Source organism: Halictus rubicundus, chromosome 9 (assembly GCF_050948215.1).
Source record: "Halictus rubicundus isolate RS-2024b chromosome 9, iyHalRubi1_principal, whole genome shotgun sequence".
Taxonomy (NCBI): domain Eukaryota; kingdom Metazoa; phylum Arthropoda; class Insecta; order Hymenoptera; family Halictidae; genus Halictus; species Halictus rubicundus.
In genome coordinates, this window is record NC_135157.1 from 13,799,527 (window position 1) to 13,816,692 (window position 17,166).

Genomic DNA, 17,166 nt, shown 5'->3' on the forward strand with positions numbered 1-17,166 from the left:
TCTTTCGAAGCCTCTAGAGCTCCAGGGCCCCTAACGGAGTATACCCCTCGATAGTGGGGGTAACTCCGCGACGTTTATCATCGAGACCTTGGCGACATATATCGAGAAATCACTGTAATTTTAAACCAAAAGGAATTTCTTCAGTATCCTGTATACCTCAAGAGGTCTCAAAGGTTTTTCTCCGTTAATCATGCGGACACGAACGAAAATTGTGTAAAAGGAGCGCCGCACGATGCGTCGACGGTTATGGTAGCGCGGGCGTGTGTCGGAAAAATAAATAAACGTATATCCAGTTTCGTCGGGGCTTCTGGGCCGTTGGTTCGGCGTAACGTTCATCCGAGGGAAATCGCGGCGCACGTGCGCCTCAAAGAGGGAAAATATGACGTCTTAACCGTTTCGAGGGTTGCGAAACGTGTTCGTCGAGGGGCGCAAGGGGTGGTTTCGACGTCGCGTGCGCATATGGTACATGTATCATTGCGGTTCTTCTGTGTTTATCTACCCTCTTGCCCGCTGCAGCGAGAGAGTAAAGCGGCGCGATAAGAACGGCGATTCGCGCGTCCACTGTTCGAGATACCGTGCGCCGGAAAAACTTTATGATTCCGCCGGGGGGAGAGGGGGGAGGAGCGAAAGGAATTGTTCCGCTGGAAAGAATAGAGACGGCGAAAGCCTCGCTTAGGCTCCTCGTGTTCGCGACTATTGGAACACCTGCCGAGCACGACGAAAAATATCCTCCGTCCCGGAGATTACGAATTTTACGCCGGGACTTTAGTGCATCCTATTAACATAAGCGTCGTCGCTGTCCAGCTTCGGTGGTATTTCTAACTTGCGATTTTTGCTACCTTTTCGTCGATCCTGACCCTCGGACGAGCGGCAGATAGCAGTAAGTAGAGCGCGGATTTTATGCGTCTGTGACAAGAACGGGTAAGTGCCATTTAAAACGGTGAAAAGAGTAAAATAAGTTAACCTTTGGACTGTAAACGGTTTTACCGGTAGCCTCGAACTGTAAAAATGGGTCGTGTGCAGGCTTTGGTTCTTAAAAAGATCTGAAAAAATACCTAAATTGAAACTACCACGGAGACTCCGACGAATAATTTGTTGACATATTTTATATTGTGAATAGTACGCAGCAATGAATTTTACGTTCGGTACACGAATTTACAGTTTAAGGGCTAGGGGGATGTCAATTATTTTCAACTCGTTGAAATAGTTAGAGGGGGAGAGCTGTATCTAAATGGCTCCTGTTTTTGCAACCGACGCTGAAAACGTCTGTTTTGCATAAAAATCCGCGGCACAGCAATAAATATCTTTATGAATAATGGAGGACCGGTTGTGCTTCTGATTATGCTCTGGAGTGCGCACTCTGCCTACAATTATCGTAATTGGTACCGCGAACCAATTGGGTACTTAGAGGAAAAATTAGATCACGGAATGTGTGCGCGGTCCGTGCGCTATTAATAATTGTAAAATATAATTTAATTGCATGTATCGAGGGTTTCTCGTTATTGATCGTTTCCTGTCGTTCTCTTTAACAATTCTTCCCTAGGAAGAATTCTATCGTTAGAATTGTCGTAATTCTAGTAGTACAATGATCCATCGATCAACCGGGGGATATAAGAAAACCATTCAATTTACAAGCCCCTCCATCTTTTTTATTTTTCGAAAACCCATCAACGGATTCCACCTCGAAAATAGCTTCCACCAATCTTACGAGAAACGCCGACTACCAAAGCAGGATTTCAGCCTATCGATCCCCCCCTCCCCAATCTTTAATATGCTCGGTTCATCCTTCATCGATGGATAATGGCGGCTCAGGATCGTATACAACGTTTATCCGTGGCATTCTCATTCTTTCGCCGTCCCCTATTCGTCGTTGCGTAGAGAATACGGATTCTTCTCACAGAATTTGAAGTAGTCGCAGGTACCACCCTCTCCCTCCCCTAACTAAAACCGATTTTTATTACCTTCCCCTCTTGCGCTTGTAACCATGAACCGGGAGGCCGAAGGCGCAACTAGATCCAGCTCAAATTATATCGCGTTTAGTGTCAATTTAATCAGAAAAATGCCACGAATAAGTTGGCGAAATCAAAAATAATTAAAAATAAAGAAGTTTTATAAGTGGATTAATAGTGTATATTCGCACTTTACACTGCACGGGAACCTGGGCCCCTCGTGGAGTCTGCCCCCTAGTGGAGGCGATAGGCGAACTAATACAGTATAGTTCCCTGCGGCTTAGATCGAGGCTTTACCGTAATTCTTCAAAGTATATCGCAAGCAAATAGAATTTTTAGATTTAGATTTTAAGGAAATTAATAACATTAGTAGGAGGTTTTGTCCTTATAGTAGAAGGATTTAAATAGGATAATTGCAAAATAACTTTAGCGTGACTTGCATACAACAAACACAACATTCTTCGATATTGTTCACTCCGCATTATTCTAATATCCTCAACAATTTTGACTTGCAACATGAAGCGACTCAAATATCAAACATTTTCGGGTACCACAACGTCTAATACGAAACAGCGGGGGATGTCGGTTAAAAAAAAATCGGAAAGAGGGGGAATAAAAACATTTGGAGGAGAGTACCCCTCTAAGACACAAGACTCGTTCCAAGGGGCACAATCCTGAGGGGGGCAGGAATCCGGAGAGCTCGTTGCTCTTTCCTCGGGAGTGTCGTTACCCGGAGCCGACTGGGCGACGCAACGCGAATCGAAATTCGCGTTTTGCATATCCCGGCGACGTGGATCGCGACACATGGGGCCCTCCCGCACGAGAACGAGGAAATTTGATGTACTAACCGTTCGCGAGGGTTATGAGCAGGCGAGAGAGAGAGACGACGCGTTAGGGTGACACGGTCCGCATCTGGTGCACGTTTCGTTCGTGATAAAAACGTGCTCGCCTACTCGCGTCGACGAGAGAGGGGTAGCACGGAGAAGCCGGTAAATCACGCCGGACCGCATAAGCACGATCAAAGAATCGATTTCAAACCCCCTCCGAGAACACTCGAGTCGGGGCTGCGGAATTTCGGGGAACGCAGACGCTTTTCGTAAAAATTTATTTACTTTTTTTCATTCTTCTTCCCCCTGCGTGAACAGGCAATTTTGGGATGTTTTTTTTAAACAGAGGTATCAGGAATTGCAATTTCAAATTTTGCAGGCTCGTTGATTCATGTTTGAAGAATGTACTTGAATTTTTTTGAGAAGGTTGTGATCATTTTTTCGAAGTTACAGCGGTGGTACTGAGAGCGTTTGAGCGCAAAAATTGCGAAGAAACTGTTTCGAGAAAAATTGATTTGGAAATGTACCGTTGCAATCTTTTATCTCTTAAAATTCTTATGATCACTTTTGAATTCTCCAATAAACAATTATAGTAGTATCACTTGAAGTGTTTGTCACTTACAAAATGTACCAAATTAGAGTGCCATTATTTAATCTGTGATTTGCGTGATTTGAAGATGTATTTGAGTATTTTCCGAAGTTTTTCCCGCCCCTTCAGCGTCCGTAATAAATGACGGGAGCGTGAAAAGTCGGATCACAATGACCGCACAGATTTCGTACGATCATGAAGGGAATCTGATTTGTTGGAGAACGAAGACCGATCGCCGTCATTTTTTGCAACAGCCAGGCCAAACAATTGGGTTCGGGGGTTCCAGGAAATTCGGTTGACTAAGCGCGGGCTTAGATAAATCAATAACCGGCTTCTTTTCCGGGGAACGCGAACCCACAAAAATTGCCCCTGGAACAACCCTTCCCCGGTATCGAACAGCACGCGATCGTATCGACGAGAACAAACGAGCGTTTTACGGGCTGTAGCCAGATAACACTTCGGAGGGTAAACAAGACCATGACGCGGAATCAGCGTTTCGGGTTTCCAAAATGGCTAGACGCGCGAATATTTTTTTCTCGGTTAAACATGGCTCCCTGACCAGTCAGCAACTGAAACCTTCCAAAATTTCCGATTGATGCGTTCGAAACAATCTTTAATCGCCAAAACTACTGCCCTTGAAATCTGAGGTCTATTTGTTTCCTTGCAAAGACTGTGGACTGTTAAAAAATAGTAACTTCTCCAGTATCCCCATTTTTATACTCAAAATTGTATAAAGACATCACTAGTTACTACATAGCAACATGGCGGCGCCCTTACATTTCGAAAACTCCGAAAATCGCATATCTTTACGCATAACTTTTGAACTAGCGATCTCCTAGGATTCAAACTTAGATTTTCAGCATTTTCTCGCCAAAATCCAAGGGAATACATAAAGAATAGCTAAAAATTTCTGGTTTCCCGAGGGAAAGTTTAACCCAATTCTTCTCTAACTAAGGAAAATCAATTTTTATGTATTCAGTTTTTCTCTTACCATCGGGACCACTGTCTGAAATGAAAGCAAATGCGCTTATATCTTTCGAAAAGAAAGTTTGTAGAAGTCTAAATATGCGCCAATGCGGCAGAAGGATATTAATTTAATTTCAACCGTGTACGCTTGCCTTTTTACCGAGTAGATTCACTGAACGCGCACAATCGGTAAACGTTAGTTAGAATATTATCATCATTCACGACCGGCGGTGTTCGTAAGTAGGATGGCCAAGCCAGTCAGAGGCTCTCGGAAAAATGGCAGCTCTCTCAGGTACCGCGATGTACCAGGCAGCAATTCAGTGTCATCGTATATCAAAGCGCGTAGCTGAAGGCAACAATAGTGTCGAGGATTTACAACACTTGTCCGCGTGATTCTCACAGGCTTGTATGCAACGTCAAGGAAGCTGTCCGTAGCGCGGTTAAATGAAGCTACTGCACGATTCAAAGTACACGCGCCACCGAGGCGTCGCGGCGACCGTCAGGAAGATTATCGACTAGTATTAGCGGTCGCGGAACAACAACCGTGCAAAAGTTTAAGAAGTCCGGCGACATTCGATCTTGGGTTTTATTAACCTCGCACTTTCCCATTGTCGGATCTGCGAGCCCGAGATGCTTCTTGCTGCACGAACACTTTCCCCTTCCGAGGTTTATGCGCTAGACACCGACACTACTGGATGCGCCTTGGTACCGGTAGACTGGTACCAGCAGCTGTAAACAACCGTAGACACTTCTGCTGTAAATAATTATGAAAATGTTCGTGGACATTCGTAGAAGTCTCAAGGGCGTTTACAGATAGTCGCAGACTTTTACAGGTTTCGATGGACGCTCATACTTCTGCTGTAAATGATTATGAAAATGTTTGTAGATATTCGTAGCATTCTCAAGGACGTTTGCAGATAGTCACAGACTTTTACAGGTTTCGATGGACGCTCGTACTTCTGCTGTAAATGATTATGAAAATGTTTGTAGATATTCGTAGAATTCTCAAGGACGTTTGCAGATAGTCACAGACTTTCACAGGTTTCGATGGACGCTCGTACTTCTGCTGCAAATGATTATGAAAATGTTCGTGGACATTCGTAGAAGTCTCAAGGACGTTTGCAGATAGTCACAGACTTTTACAGGTTTCGATGGACGCTCATACTTCTGCTGTGAATAATTATGAAAATTGTTCGTTGATATTCGTAGCATTCTCAAGGACGTTTGCAGATAGTCACAGACTTTTACAGGTTTCGATGGACGCTCATACTTCTGCTGTGAATAATTATGAAAATTGTTCGTTGACATTCGTAGAATTCTCAAGGACGTTTGCAGATGGTCACAGACTTTTACAGGTTTCGATGGACGCTCGTACTTCTGCTGCAAATGATTATGAAAATGTTCGTGGACATTCGTAGAAGTCTCAAGGACGTTTGCAGATAGTCACAGACTTTTACAGGTTTCGATGGACGCTCATACTTCTGCTGTGAATAATTATGAAAATTGTTCGTTGATATTCGTAGCATTCTCAAGGACGTTTGCAGATAGTCACAGACTTTTACAGGTTTCGATGGACGCTCATACTTCTGCTGTGAATAATTATGAAAATTGTTCGTTGACATTCGTAGAATTCTCAAGGACGTTTGCAGATGGTCACAGACTTTTACAGGTTTCGATGGACGCTCGTACTTCTGCTGCAAATGATTATGAAAATGTTCGTGGACATTCGTAGAAGTCTCAAGGACGTTTGCAGATAGTCACAGACTTTTACAGGTTTCGATGGACGCTTATACTTCTGCTGTGAATAATTATGAAAATTGTTCGTTGATATTCGTAGCATTCTCAAGGACGTTTGCAGATAGTCACAGACTTTTACAGGTTTCGATGGACGCTCATACTTCTGCTGTGAATAATTATGAAAATTGTTCGTTGACATTCGTAGAATTCTCAAGGACGTTTGCAGATGGTCACAGACTTTTACAGGTTTCGATGGACGCTCGTACTTCTGCTGCAAATGATTATGAAAATGTTCGTGGACATTCGTAGAAGTCTCAAGGACGTTTGCAGATAGTCACAGACTTTTACAGGTTTCGATGGACGCTCATACTTCTGCTGTGAATAATTATGAAAATTGTTCGTTGACATTCGTAGAATTCTCAAGGACGTTTGCAGATAGTCACAGACTTTTACAGGTTTCGATGGACGCTCATACTTCTGCTGTGAATGATTATGAAAATGTTTGTAGATATTCCTAGAATTCTCAAGGACGTTTGCAGATAGTCACAGACTTCTACAAATTTCGTGAACGCTCATAGACACCCAGAAAATCGTAGACAACAATCCCAGTGGACATCCATATTCATGTCCAGATAATCGTGCACACTATGGATACATCTGGATGACGGTGTGGAATGAAGGTCACCTGTCGCCAGCTGAAGACACCTATGGACATTGACAAAATTTGAAACCGTCCAGGACACTCATAAATACTGATGTCCATCTACAGTCAACTGTGGCTACCCATGGACATCTACAGATTTCAATGGACGATCATAGACACCCGGAAAATCGTAGATAACGATCCCAGTGGACACTTATGTTCATGTCCAGATAATCGTACAAGCCATGGACAGATGTGGGTGACGGTGTGAAGGTCACCTAAAGACTCTCACCAGCTGCGGACAGCTATGGACATTGACAAAAGTTTAAATAGTCCAGGTCACTCGTAAACGCTCGTGTCCATCTATAGCCAACTGTGGCTACCTATAGACATTTACAGATTTCAATGGACGATCGCGGACACCCAATCGTAGATAACGATCGTAGGCGATCGTGCACGCCATGGACAGTTGTGGAGGACGGTGGGGATTGAGGGTGACCTATCGAGCACCCCGGTAGCACCCCAGCCGATCGAAGCCCTAGGTTTCCGCATCGTTTAACACTGTCCTGGTGGACTCGTGTGACAGTGTCTTCGGCTTCTTATTAGTCATAGCCGCGGCGGTGGTAACGGCGGCAACGATGGGTCGAGAGAACCCCTCGTGGACAACGTATCGAATGTACGCCGATGCATACACGCGCAGGAGGAGCCTAGCAAAAGGGGGGCCTGTGTGCGAGGGGGCGCGCCCCTAGCTAACGTGCACCCCGCTAGCTAGTGTTTCGCTCGACGCTTACCCGTTCGCCTGATCCTCCGTCGCCGCGCTAACAAAATAACAAGAATATCGTGTCCTTCCTCTTTTCTTTTCTTTTTTCTCCTCTATCTTGCGGTTTTTCGCGACGCGAGGGTGCTAAGACCCCGGCCGGTCGAACGAGAACCGCTTCGTGGTGGCGCCAAGGTGGCTCCGGGGTGACCGAGGACCTAGTTTCTCCGCGCAGAACAGTCAAACATCTGCAACGAGCTCGAGGATGTTTGACTAGGACGGGAACCGCTCGATCCTCCAAGGGTGGATCTCGAAATCCTGCAGAATAGACGACGACAGCCTCCTCTTTCGTTAATTGAATGCAGTCTGTGACGTGTCCGGATGCTGCTGGCCGATGAACTGTGTCGAGAGACTATGCTGGAAGTGGATGTACTGGTCCTTGCTGGTGGCGACAGTGTCTAGGGGAATTGATCGTGACCGTTCTCGATTCTAGATTGCTATGTTTGTTTGTTTGTTTTGCTCCTGGAGCAAGGCTCTTTGTACTCGTTTATCCTGCTGTCTCGCAAGAAGAACGTGGGAGTATTCCAGAACTGGATTGCTGAAGGGCTGTGCTTGATTGATGAACACCCAGATGCAAAGAAAAAATTTGGGAATATCAATCAACTGAGAGCGAGAGATTCGTGATAATCGCGAGTGATGAGCAGACTGAGATTGTTAGTCAAATGTTTCTGGTCGTACAGACGGGATTATAGATTTTTATGAATTTTTATGGAATTTTGAGGAGGGTGTGACCGAGTCAATTTTTGTTTTTGAGAAGGCTTTCTGTACCTAAAAGAGAATTCCGAGGGAGGTGTCACCAGGTCAATTTTTATTTTTAAGAAAGCTTCCTGTACTTAAAAAATAATTCCGAGGGATGTGAGAACAAGACAATTCTAATTTTTAAAAAAGCTTTCTGTATTTCAGAAATAATTCCGAGTGATGTGAGACCAAGACAATTTTTATTTTTAAGAAAGCTTTCTGTACTTAAAAAATAATTCCGAGGGATGTGAGACCAAGACAATTCTAATTTTTAAAAAAGCTTTCTGTACTTAAAAAATAATTCCAAGGGATGTGAGACCAAGACAATTCTAGTTTTTAATATAGCTTTCTGTATTTAAGAAATAATTCCGAGGGACATGAGACCAAGACAATTCTAATTTTCAAGCAAGCGTTCTGTATTCAAAAAATAATTCCAATGGAGGTGTGACCAAGTCAATATTTTTAAGAAAGCTTTCTCTACCTAAAAAAGGATTCCAAGTCAATTGCAATTTCCCCCCAAAAAAAAGTTGTCAGTATTTACAAAAGAATCGTATATTCAAGGAAGCTCTATTGACTACTAAGAGAAGTAAATATTTTATATTTTCCTGAATAATTTTGGAAGACAATCACGAAGACGGGTTTGAAGCTTTCCAACGGCAAGCGGAGATGGTAGAATTTTTTTAACGAGGATTCCCGATAAGAGAGACTGAGAATATCGATTAGCTAATCTTCCGGAGATACGTCGGTGCACTTCGTTAGGTGCATTAGCCAGAGACCGCAAGGAGAAGCGTCGGGAATAAACGGGGGAGGATGGCAAACAGCTTGGCTCGGTTCGATACCTCGATTTATGTGCCGTGGGGTGGACGCCGGCAATAATTCGCCGCTCAGCGGCGACGATCATGGAGACCGTCGCTCGTGCCTTCGTTTCTTCTCCGGCGTCGCTTATTGTTAGACAGCGTCTTTTTGTGCCACTGAAACAGCCCGGACTGAGAAATGAGGCGGCTGTCGCACACGCAGTTCTACACCGGCGAACGTGTCAGGTGGCAGATGATCAACGTGCAACACTCGCGAATTGGATTCGCGAACATCAGGTAATGTCGCGCGTTTCCATCATCCCGGAAATTTCTTACTCATGCTTGGTCTTTTCAGGGATTGCGTACGTCATACGCCTATCATTGTCAAAAATTTTTCTATCAACGAATAATACGAAACTTTTCTTCATCTACATGTAGATAATGGCGCATTTAGTTACAGATTTTTTTTTTTATTCCGAACCGTGTGCAGATGAAGTTAGAGTGGCCATTTTCGTTTGATAGGCTCTAAGTTGATAATCAAATATTTTTTATGTAAATAGCAGTATGTATTTTGGAGGATATTTTAGTGCATATGAACGACGACGCGTTTAGCTGAAGGATAAAATTTATTTGGTTAAAAACTGGGCGCGTTCAATATCGTTTAAATAAGCCCTAAGTTTATAACTAAATATATTTGGTGTGAAGAATGATATATTTTTTCAAGAACTTTTCAAGAATACTGGCTCCTTTGGCTGCAGACTATAATTTTCATCACAGTGGCCATTTTCGTATGTGCAGGACTATACGGTATTACAAAATGAAGAAATTTGTTTGTTTGAAACGTATGAAAATACTTTCTCAGTTGATGTTCATAATACAACACGATATTAAGATGGTCATATATTAAGGGCAAGACAGTGTACCATAAGTTGAACATTATTAAAGACGCCTAAATTATAAACTCGTTCGGTGATTCCGCAGACAGTTTGGAAGCCTCTGATAACTTCCAAAGAGGCTCATAAATTACTGTGAAACTTTAATCAGGCCAAGCTCCGGACATGTTTTCCCCGTGATTAACCTATTAACCGGAGGAGGCTAGTTAACTTGTTATTTGTATTCAAATACGCCTTAATGCTTGATTAGCTAAATTCAAATTGCGTCGCGGCGTACAGCGGTTAAATATTTACCGAAAGAGAGTCGATTAACAAGAAACTGTCGCAGGAGTCTGCAAGGGAAACTGTTAATAGCTTTCCATTTGTCTATAGAATTTTGTATGTTCGCACTAAGAAAGCATCTTTAAAAAAATTAGTTACAACACGAGATTGTTAATTTATGCACTCATAACAGGCACAACGAATTTTGAAGAATTCAAGGAAAATGGGATTTTATTTTCATCTTATTGCAATTCTTAAGGGGGCCGGCAGGCATTTGGCCTTGACTGTCACGCTATGTTATCCTGTGCCTTTTTTCTAGACATTTTACGTCTTAAATAAGTAAGTAATCAATTAAAAATGCATACCACCGTGTTTGTACATGTCTTCGCTATGTCTGTATACAGCCCTTTTTTTCGATACAAACACTAAATCTCGCGAAATTAAGAGAATCTCTCAGCGGCAGCCACCTTGTGACGTCATACTTGCTTCAGAATTCAAATTTTCTGCCGAATATTGTTAATTACTCCGCGATGAGGTAGAAATTCGAAATTTGGGCTCTATACAGACATAAATTGGACTTTTAGGAAACACAAGTGACCACTTTTAAACTGCTCATTGCAATATTGAAGCGATAGTTTAAAAAGGTTTTGACCCATGCATAAGCATATGGATTTCAAACCCTGCCGGCCCCCTTAAGGGCAGAAATTAATTTTTATTTCACTCTTGTTTCCTCGAGAAAAAATTTGATTTTATTTAGAAATCTGCAATTTAATATCAGAGGAATCAAAAGAGCTGTGACTTTATTTTCAATGTTGGAAAATTCCCAACTAAAAATATTGATTTCTCAGAGAAACACTTGCTGTCTATAAATTGTTCATTTTTTGTTCAATGACCTGTAAACGTGGAAGATCTTTCAGCAGACGCGGGGAAGAATAAATCGGAAACGCGGTGTCGATTCGTTCGGTTTCCTGTTGTACGCGAGCGGGAACGTGCGTGCGTGTGGGTAGAGGTTGGCGTAGAACCGTGGAAACGTTACGTTGCACCCTGGGAGAACGGTTAACCGGGTTGACAAGGGTAAAGTAATTGATACCGACACCGAGACGGCTGACCGTGGAGCGAGCACACAAGCGGAATATATCCGGCCGGAATTATAGGATTATATTAATAAGGCGTCTCACGGGGCGCGCTCGTCGTCTCCTCGCCGCGGCGTGGACACCTTCGCGAAAGCCGAAGGTAAATTCTCTTATTGCATACTTCGCGGATCTAACAAGCTCTTACGGGCGCCGGGGTGGCCGATAAATTCACTCGTACACGGTTAAGCCTCGGTAACTGCCGAACCAGGTGACGGCCGGGATCCAACGTCCGCTTACGCTTCCTTAACGCTGACAAATAATCGCGCATCAGCCGATTAATACTCCTAATTGTATCACGAGTATAAATCACGCTCTTACCTCTCACCGTTACGCGATTGAACCAGTAATCCGATTTATAAAAATGCTGCACGGGTCTGCTAATTGTAAGAAAAGACTTTCGTTAACCCGTTGAATAAAGCAAGAGGTATATTTCACTCGAGTAGTTACAAACGCACTGCATTCTTATACAAATATGTGCCCTTCCAGCCAAAAACTTGCGTACATACGGGGTGTCCCAAAAATGTGGTACTTCCTTGAAAGAGGCGATTCCCGGGGTCATTTGAAACAACTTTTCCCTTTGCGAAAATGTTCTCCGCGGCTTCGTTCAGGAGTTATCCACGAAAAACACTGACCAATAAGAGCGCGGCTACAGCGAACGGGGAGGAGTCCCGCTGGGCGTGGCGCTGACTGTTCTCGCGCCCTGATTGGTCCACGTTTTTCGTTAATAACTCCTTAACGAATCCACGGAGAATATTTCCGCAAAGGAAAAAGTTGCTTCAAATGACCCGAGGAATCCTCCTCTCAAAGAAGTACATTTTTGGAGCTACTGGAATGAAATTGAAAAGACAAAAATTTCGCACAACAATATTTATTTACCACGCAAATCCTCAGTCATTACTCGTCACTTAGGCGAGCACTAACCCGTAATATTGTATTTCCCTAAATGATGCTCGGCGAAGAAGCCGTAGGCCGGTAGTTTGCATCGAAAGGGTTAAGTTACCCGTCGGAGGAGGTTCGGGGAGGGAGGGTGAGCGAGGCTTTCGTTGTTGGCTGATACTTTTTCGCGATCAATGATCAGCTGCGCGTCGGATGATGGCCGGGGGATCGAAGTTAATCCCCGAGGTTTGACTTAAGCGCGCCGTTAGGATGCTGCACGAGGTCGAGCACGCACGCTCCGCTGTCTTAATTCGCAACGAATAGGACGCGGCTGCCGCTCCATGTCGGAATCCCTAAATCAGGATTAACGAGGAGATATACACGGGCCCGTAATCCTTCGCGCGGCAAACTAATGTCTCGTTCACGCACGTCCGATGTTTTGCCTCCGGCCACAACCACCCCCGGAACAACGGGTCCCAGCCATTTTCGCCGGGATGGAGGTCCCTCGGTTCCTCGCGTGTCCTTACGAACCCGTTTAGTCATCCGGCTCGCAGTTACGCGAACGCTTAATATTAATTTTCCTCCTTAGACGCGGCTAACAACCATTTTCCGGATGAACCCCCCGGCCGCCACACCGTATCCCTTGCTTTCATATCCTGCACCCTGGACTCGTACATTATGTTAATTGTTTCCTCGCGCCGTGATTTAGTCTCGCCATAACTCCTCGGTCGCGAGTTCCCTGATCGGAAGATTTTATTCTGCCAGTGACGCGAACAATGTTCTCTGAAGAAGTACACGTTGAATATCTGATCAAATCTTTTCCCAAGGACGAAGCGATCAGTCAATTTCGCTATCCCGATTTTTCCGATTTCTCGGCGATTATCTTCTAGTAAATCGAAAACCGTCGAAACGAGTTTCTCTCCGAGCGTCCATAAGTTTAAACGAACAAAAGGGCCCCGGCTGCGCCGTCTCGCGGAGATCTCAATCCGATCTTCGGGAAGTTTAACATCAGAATTCCATCAGCGGTCCATAAGAAAGCGGGAGTTACCACCGCGGGCACCGAAAAAGTCACTAGATCCGCCGACGAACACGTCCCCGAAGAATCGTTTTATTACAGAAACAAGCCGTCCCCCGATCCCGGGGAACGTCTGGCTCGATCATTTTTCTCAAGTAGACGTCCCGGGGGATACAAGGTCCGCGATGATCCCCTCGTGCTCCGGCCCAGGTTACTTGGCATTCAACCGGTGCCGTTCCATCGAAAAGTTGAGCACGCCGAAACCCCCTCCCCTCCCCTCTCCTCCCCTCCCCAACAAACTGCCTTTGCGAAACTTCGATACCGCCGCCAGAAAACTGTCCGTCTTGTTCGGCCCGCGTTCCTCTCTCTCTCTCCCGTTTCTCTTTGTGCCTCTCGCTGCCGGAAACAACGAAAAGGGTGAGGACGAAGGGAGGAATCGGACCAAGGAGAGGCGAGAGGAAAATCGATCCCTTTGCCGACGAGGCTGTTCTTCCAGCTTCTTTTGACGACGGCCCGGCTCCTGGACTCCATCAGCTAACCCTTTGGGCGGCAATTCTTTTCTTAGCCCTAGACAGAGGAAACGGAGAACGCCGGCTTCACCGACGGCATATTTCTGTTTTCCGAAACCACTGGTTTCACCGAGATGTTCAGAATGTCCTAAACCAACGGTCGTCACGCAATTTAGGCGAATTTTTTTAACGATAGGCTCACGGAACACTGAAACTGACTATTTTGCATTAGTTCATAAAAATAACAGGAACGCGCTACACACGCTTTCAGCAATATTTTTGAGATAGTATATACCCGGAGAAATGAACTTGCTAAGTAATTTCTCGCGTGTGCATCCTGAGAATCTTAATAATTTTAACCCTTTGCACTCGGCACTATTTTCAACGTGAAATTAAATTTTTCTTCCGACTTACGATATCTTCAATTTATTCAAACGAAACTGATCCGATTTCTACATATAGTATTTGAATGTTCAGTAATCTATTAAATACAAATATTGTAATGTAACAAATGTTTTGTAATATTTTTTGTAATTTCCTTGAAATAATGCCACAACTATTTCTGGTGGTGCTTCAGAGTCACCATTCGAGTGCTAAGGGTTAACCCTTTGCACTCGAAGCTATTTTCACTCCAAAACGAAACATTTTTTCCAACCTAGAATATTTCCCTTCTGTATACTTTTTTTTTCGTGTTATACAGATGAAAATGGTGGAATTTGCTCGTACAATACTGAAGTGTTTAGTAATTTATTAAATACCAACAAATTTAATAATGTTACAGTAATGAATAATGATACAGTAATTTCTAGTGGCGCCTCACAGTCGCCATTCGAGTGCTAAGGGTGAAACTAAAAATATTAGGACCCGCCATTTTGACGGGTCCCGTGTACCCTCCGTATGCTAAGCCGGAGTCATTCGTTGTGATTTCGACCTAAATAACAACTGAAAATATAAATTATATTAAACCACATTGATTGACTGAAGTAGAAGAAGGCTGACTGATTTTTGTTTCGATAATAATTGCGTCCGACGGAAATATCTTTATCTCAGCTATCCGGTGGTTGAAGCGATAAACAAATTGCTCGATAAACGGAACGTTGGCCCGAGCGTGATGTTTATTCGTCCTGAAAATTTACATTCGAATCTCGTTAGGCCAGGGCGATGTAAACACGAGCGATAACAATAATTAATACTCTGGATATTTTCTGGTGGTCACTCTGGTTTCTTCGGGTTCGGTGCGCCTGGTAGTATAGAGCTACCAGTATGGTCGACGCAGCTGCAAGACGGGTTGCCTGACTGGAGGTGCAGGTTTCGCGGCGCGAGCAGTTTCGCCTTGAACGGCGAACTTGAAGCGGCAGTTCAGGTTAATGAATATACATTATACGCTCGGAATTATTCATAGTAACACTTGGTAAATATAACTATTCCATACAGCAAGTCCATAAATTAGATCACAATATCGTGGTAGCCGTTTAAACATTTTATTCGCGTTCGTCGTGTACAAATTCGTCGAATCGGTTTTTATCTTCACGCGACATTTAATGATCTCGTTACCGATGGCATTTTGTAAATTCAGCTTTTTGCACATTCTTTCGTGTTCTATTTTAAGAAGAACCCTGCTCGACTTGTTCGACCAGATATCTGGGAAAGTGAAATCGTGCAACTGAAATTTGAAATGCGCGCAATCGCGGCCGCAAACATTAATCGAATGTTTACGAAGAGAAAGTGATTTGAGACGAGAATAGGATAATTGGAATTTCTGTCCTCGGAATAATTATCAGCGATATTTTACAATTACGAGAAGGTTGTTTTAGTAGGTGACCGAGCTCATTACTAATTCGAAACTGTTCGAATTGTACTTCTCATTACAATCGGTCAACTTTAAATACGCATAACTTTGGAATCCGTGATTTCCTCGTGTTAAAACTTGGATTAATGGAATTTTCTCGTCAAGATGTACGGGATAATACATTAAAAAGTTAAACATTTCTGGGTTGCCGAGGTGAAGTTAAGCCCAAAAACGATTGAACACAAATGAGATTCAAGGGAAAAGAATAGATACCGAGGAGCCTATTGAATGGATAATCGTAGTTCAACAAGCTATCAACACAGCCGACAAAGGTAACCAAGTAATAATCCATCAGCCGCACACTAGTGTGTATGTTCGCCCTCACGGAAAACCGAGGATGCCCTCTAATTCGTTGAAAGCCTATAAGGAAAAGCCCAAAGAGCGGCAGATCAAAGACCATCCGACGACATAAATAAACCTTCAGGTAAACAATCCGAAAGTGCCGGGATCGAGCTGTGCCACTCGACGGAGGGAGCCAAGGTGGAATCATCAATCCTTAAAGGGCTCGTAACTTAATTTTACGTCCTGAATAAGCCCTGTGACCGGTGCCGGGTTAGGTTCGCCTCCCATAATACGTTTTACGGGCTGTGGTTATCGTTTCTCGCAGCCCGTTGACGTCGACGTTTCGCCGCTGTCGAATTCCATCGAGTTCCACGAGAAAAACGACCGGTTCTTCGACGGACGCAACCCCTCTGCCCCTTTTTAAGGGATGTTTCCACTTCGACGGCAGAGGAACGATACGATCACGAATATTTCGATCGAATACGATCACGAATCGTTCAGAATTTCACAAGAAAAGAAAGTATATTCGTCTCCAAAAGCTATATCGTCTACAATGAAACAGAATTCGGTCAAACTTCGCCTCGGCAACCCAGAAATTTTTAACTTTTCGCTACATAATCCTGTACATCTCGACGAGGAAGTGGCAAAAATCCAAGTTTTAAGGCGAGGAATTCACTGGCTGAAGAACGTCCATCCTCGAAAACGAATCCTCGATGAATAGATTCAGAGGCGGTTGGAGTCCAGCAGGTTGGATCTCGTTTGGCACAAAGGGTACTCGAAACTGATGTTACCTGGTCGTCAGATGGACCGATCGTCGAGTTAGGGGGCGTAGGCCCCGGGAAATGGTGGATTCTACCGCGGACAGGATTCCCGTCACGATCAAAGACGACGGGACGCTCTAATACCGAGAGGCGAAAAGGTCTGCTTGGTATTCGAGGCGCGAGTTTCGTCGGCATAGGAGGGGTCGTGATTGAATCTACCGGGCCGGCCACGGTCCAAAGAAACACCCTGCCGGCATTTATATCCCGTGGGATACCCACCCCCGTCGTTCCTCGTCTCGTTTCTGCCTCCGTCTCGTAAGCCACGACAGGAATAGTTTTATTATGGCATCGTTGACCATAACACGCGAGAAGACCTCCTGCAAGGATCGGCCCCCTCTCTCCCGACCCACCCCCCACACTCTTACTCCTTCTATAGGGTGTCCGGCGTCGTTCGGGACCCGTCCCCCTCCACCTTCTCTCGAAGAAACGTTTTCTAATGATCGTTCGACTATCGTTACGCGCGCCTG

General features: G+C 44.3%; 1 protein-coding gene across 2 annotated transcripts in view; it reads left to right on the plus strand.

Moving 5' to 3' along the window:
• LOC143357016 (uncharacterized) overlaps positions 1-17,166 on the plus strand; it is a 190,151-nt gene that overhangs the window by 103,453 nt on the left and 69,532 nt on the right. The window contains exon 1 of one of the 2 annotated variants that reach the window (XM_076793144.1): positions 8,898-9,357. The exons of the other annotated variant lie outside the window; for it this stretch is intronic. Coding sequence (XP_076649259.1) covers positions 9,260-9,357 — 98 coding nt within the window. The 5' untranslated portion in view covers positions 8,898-9,259. Of the gene's footprint in view, positions 1-8,897; positions 9,358-17,166 lie in introns of those variants that run through there. 2 annotated transcript variants of the gene reach the window in all.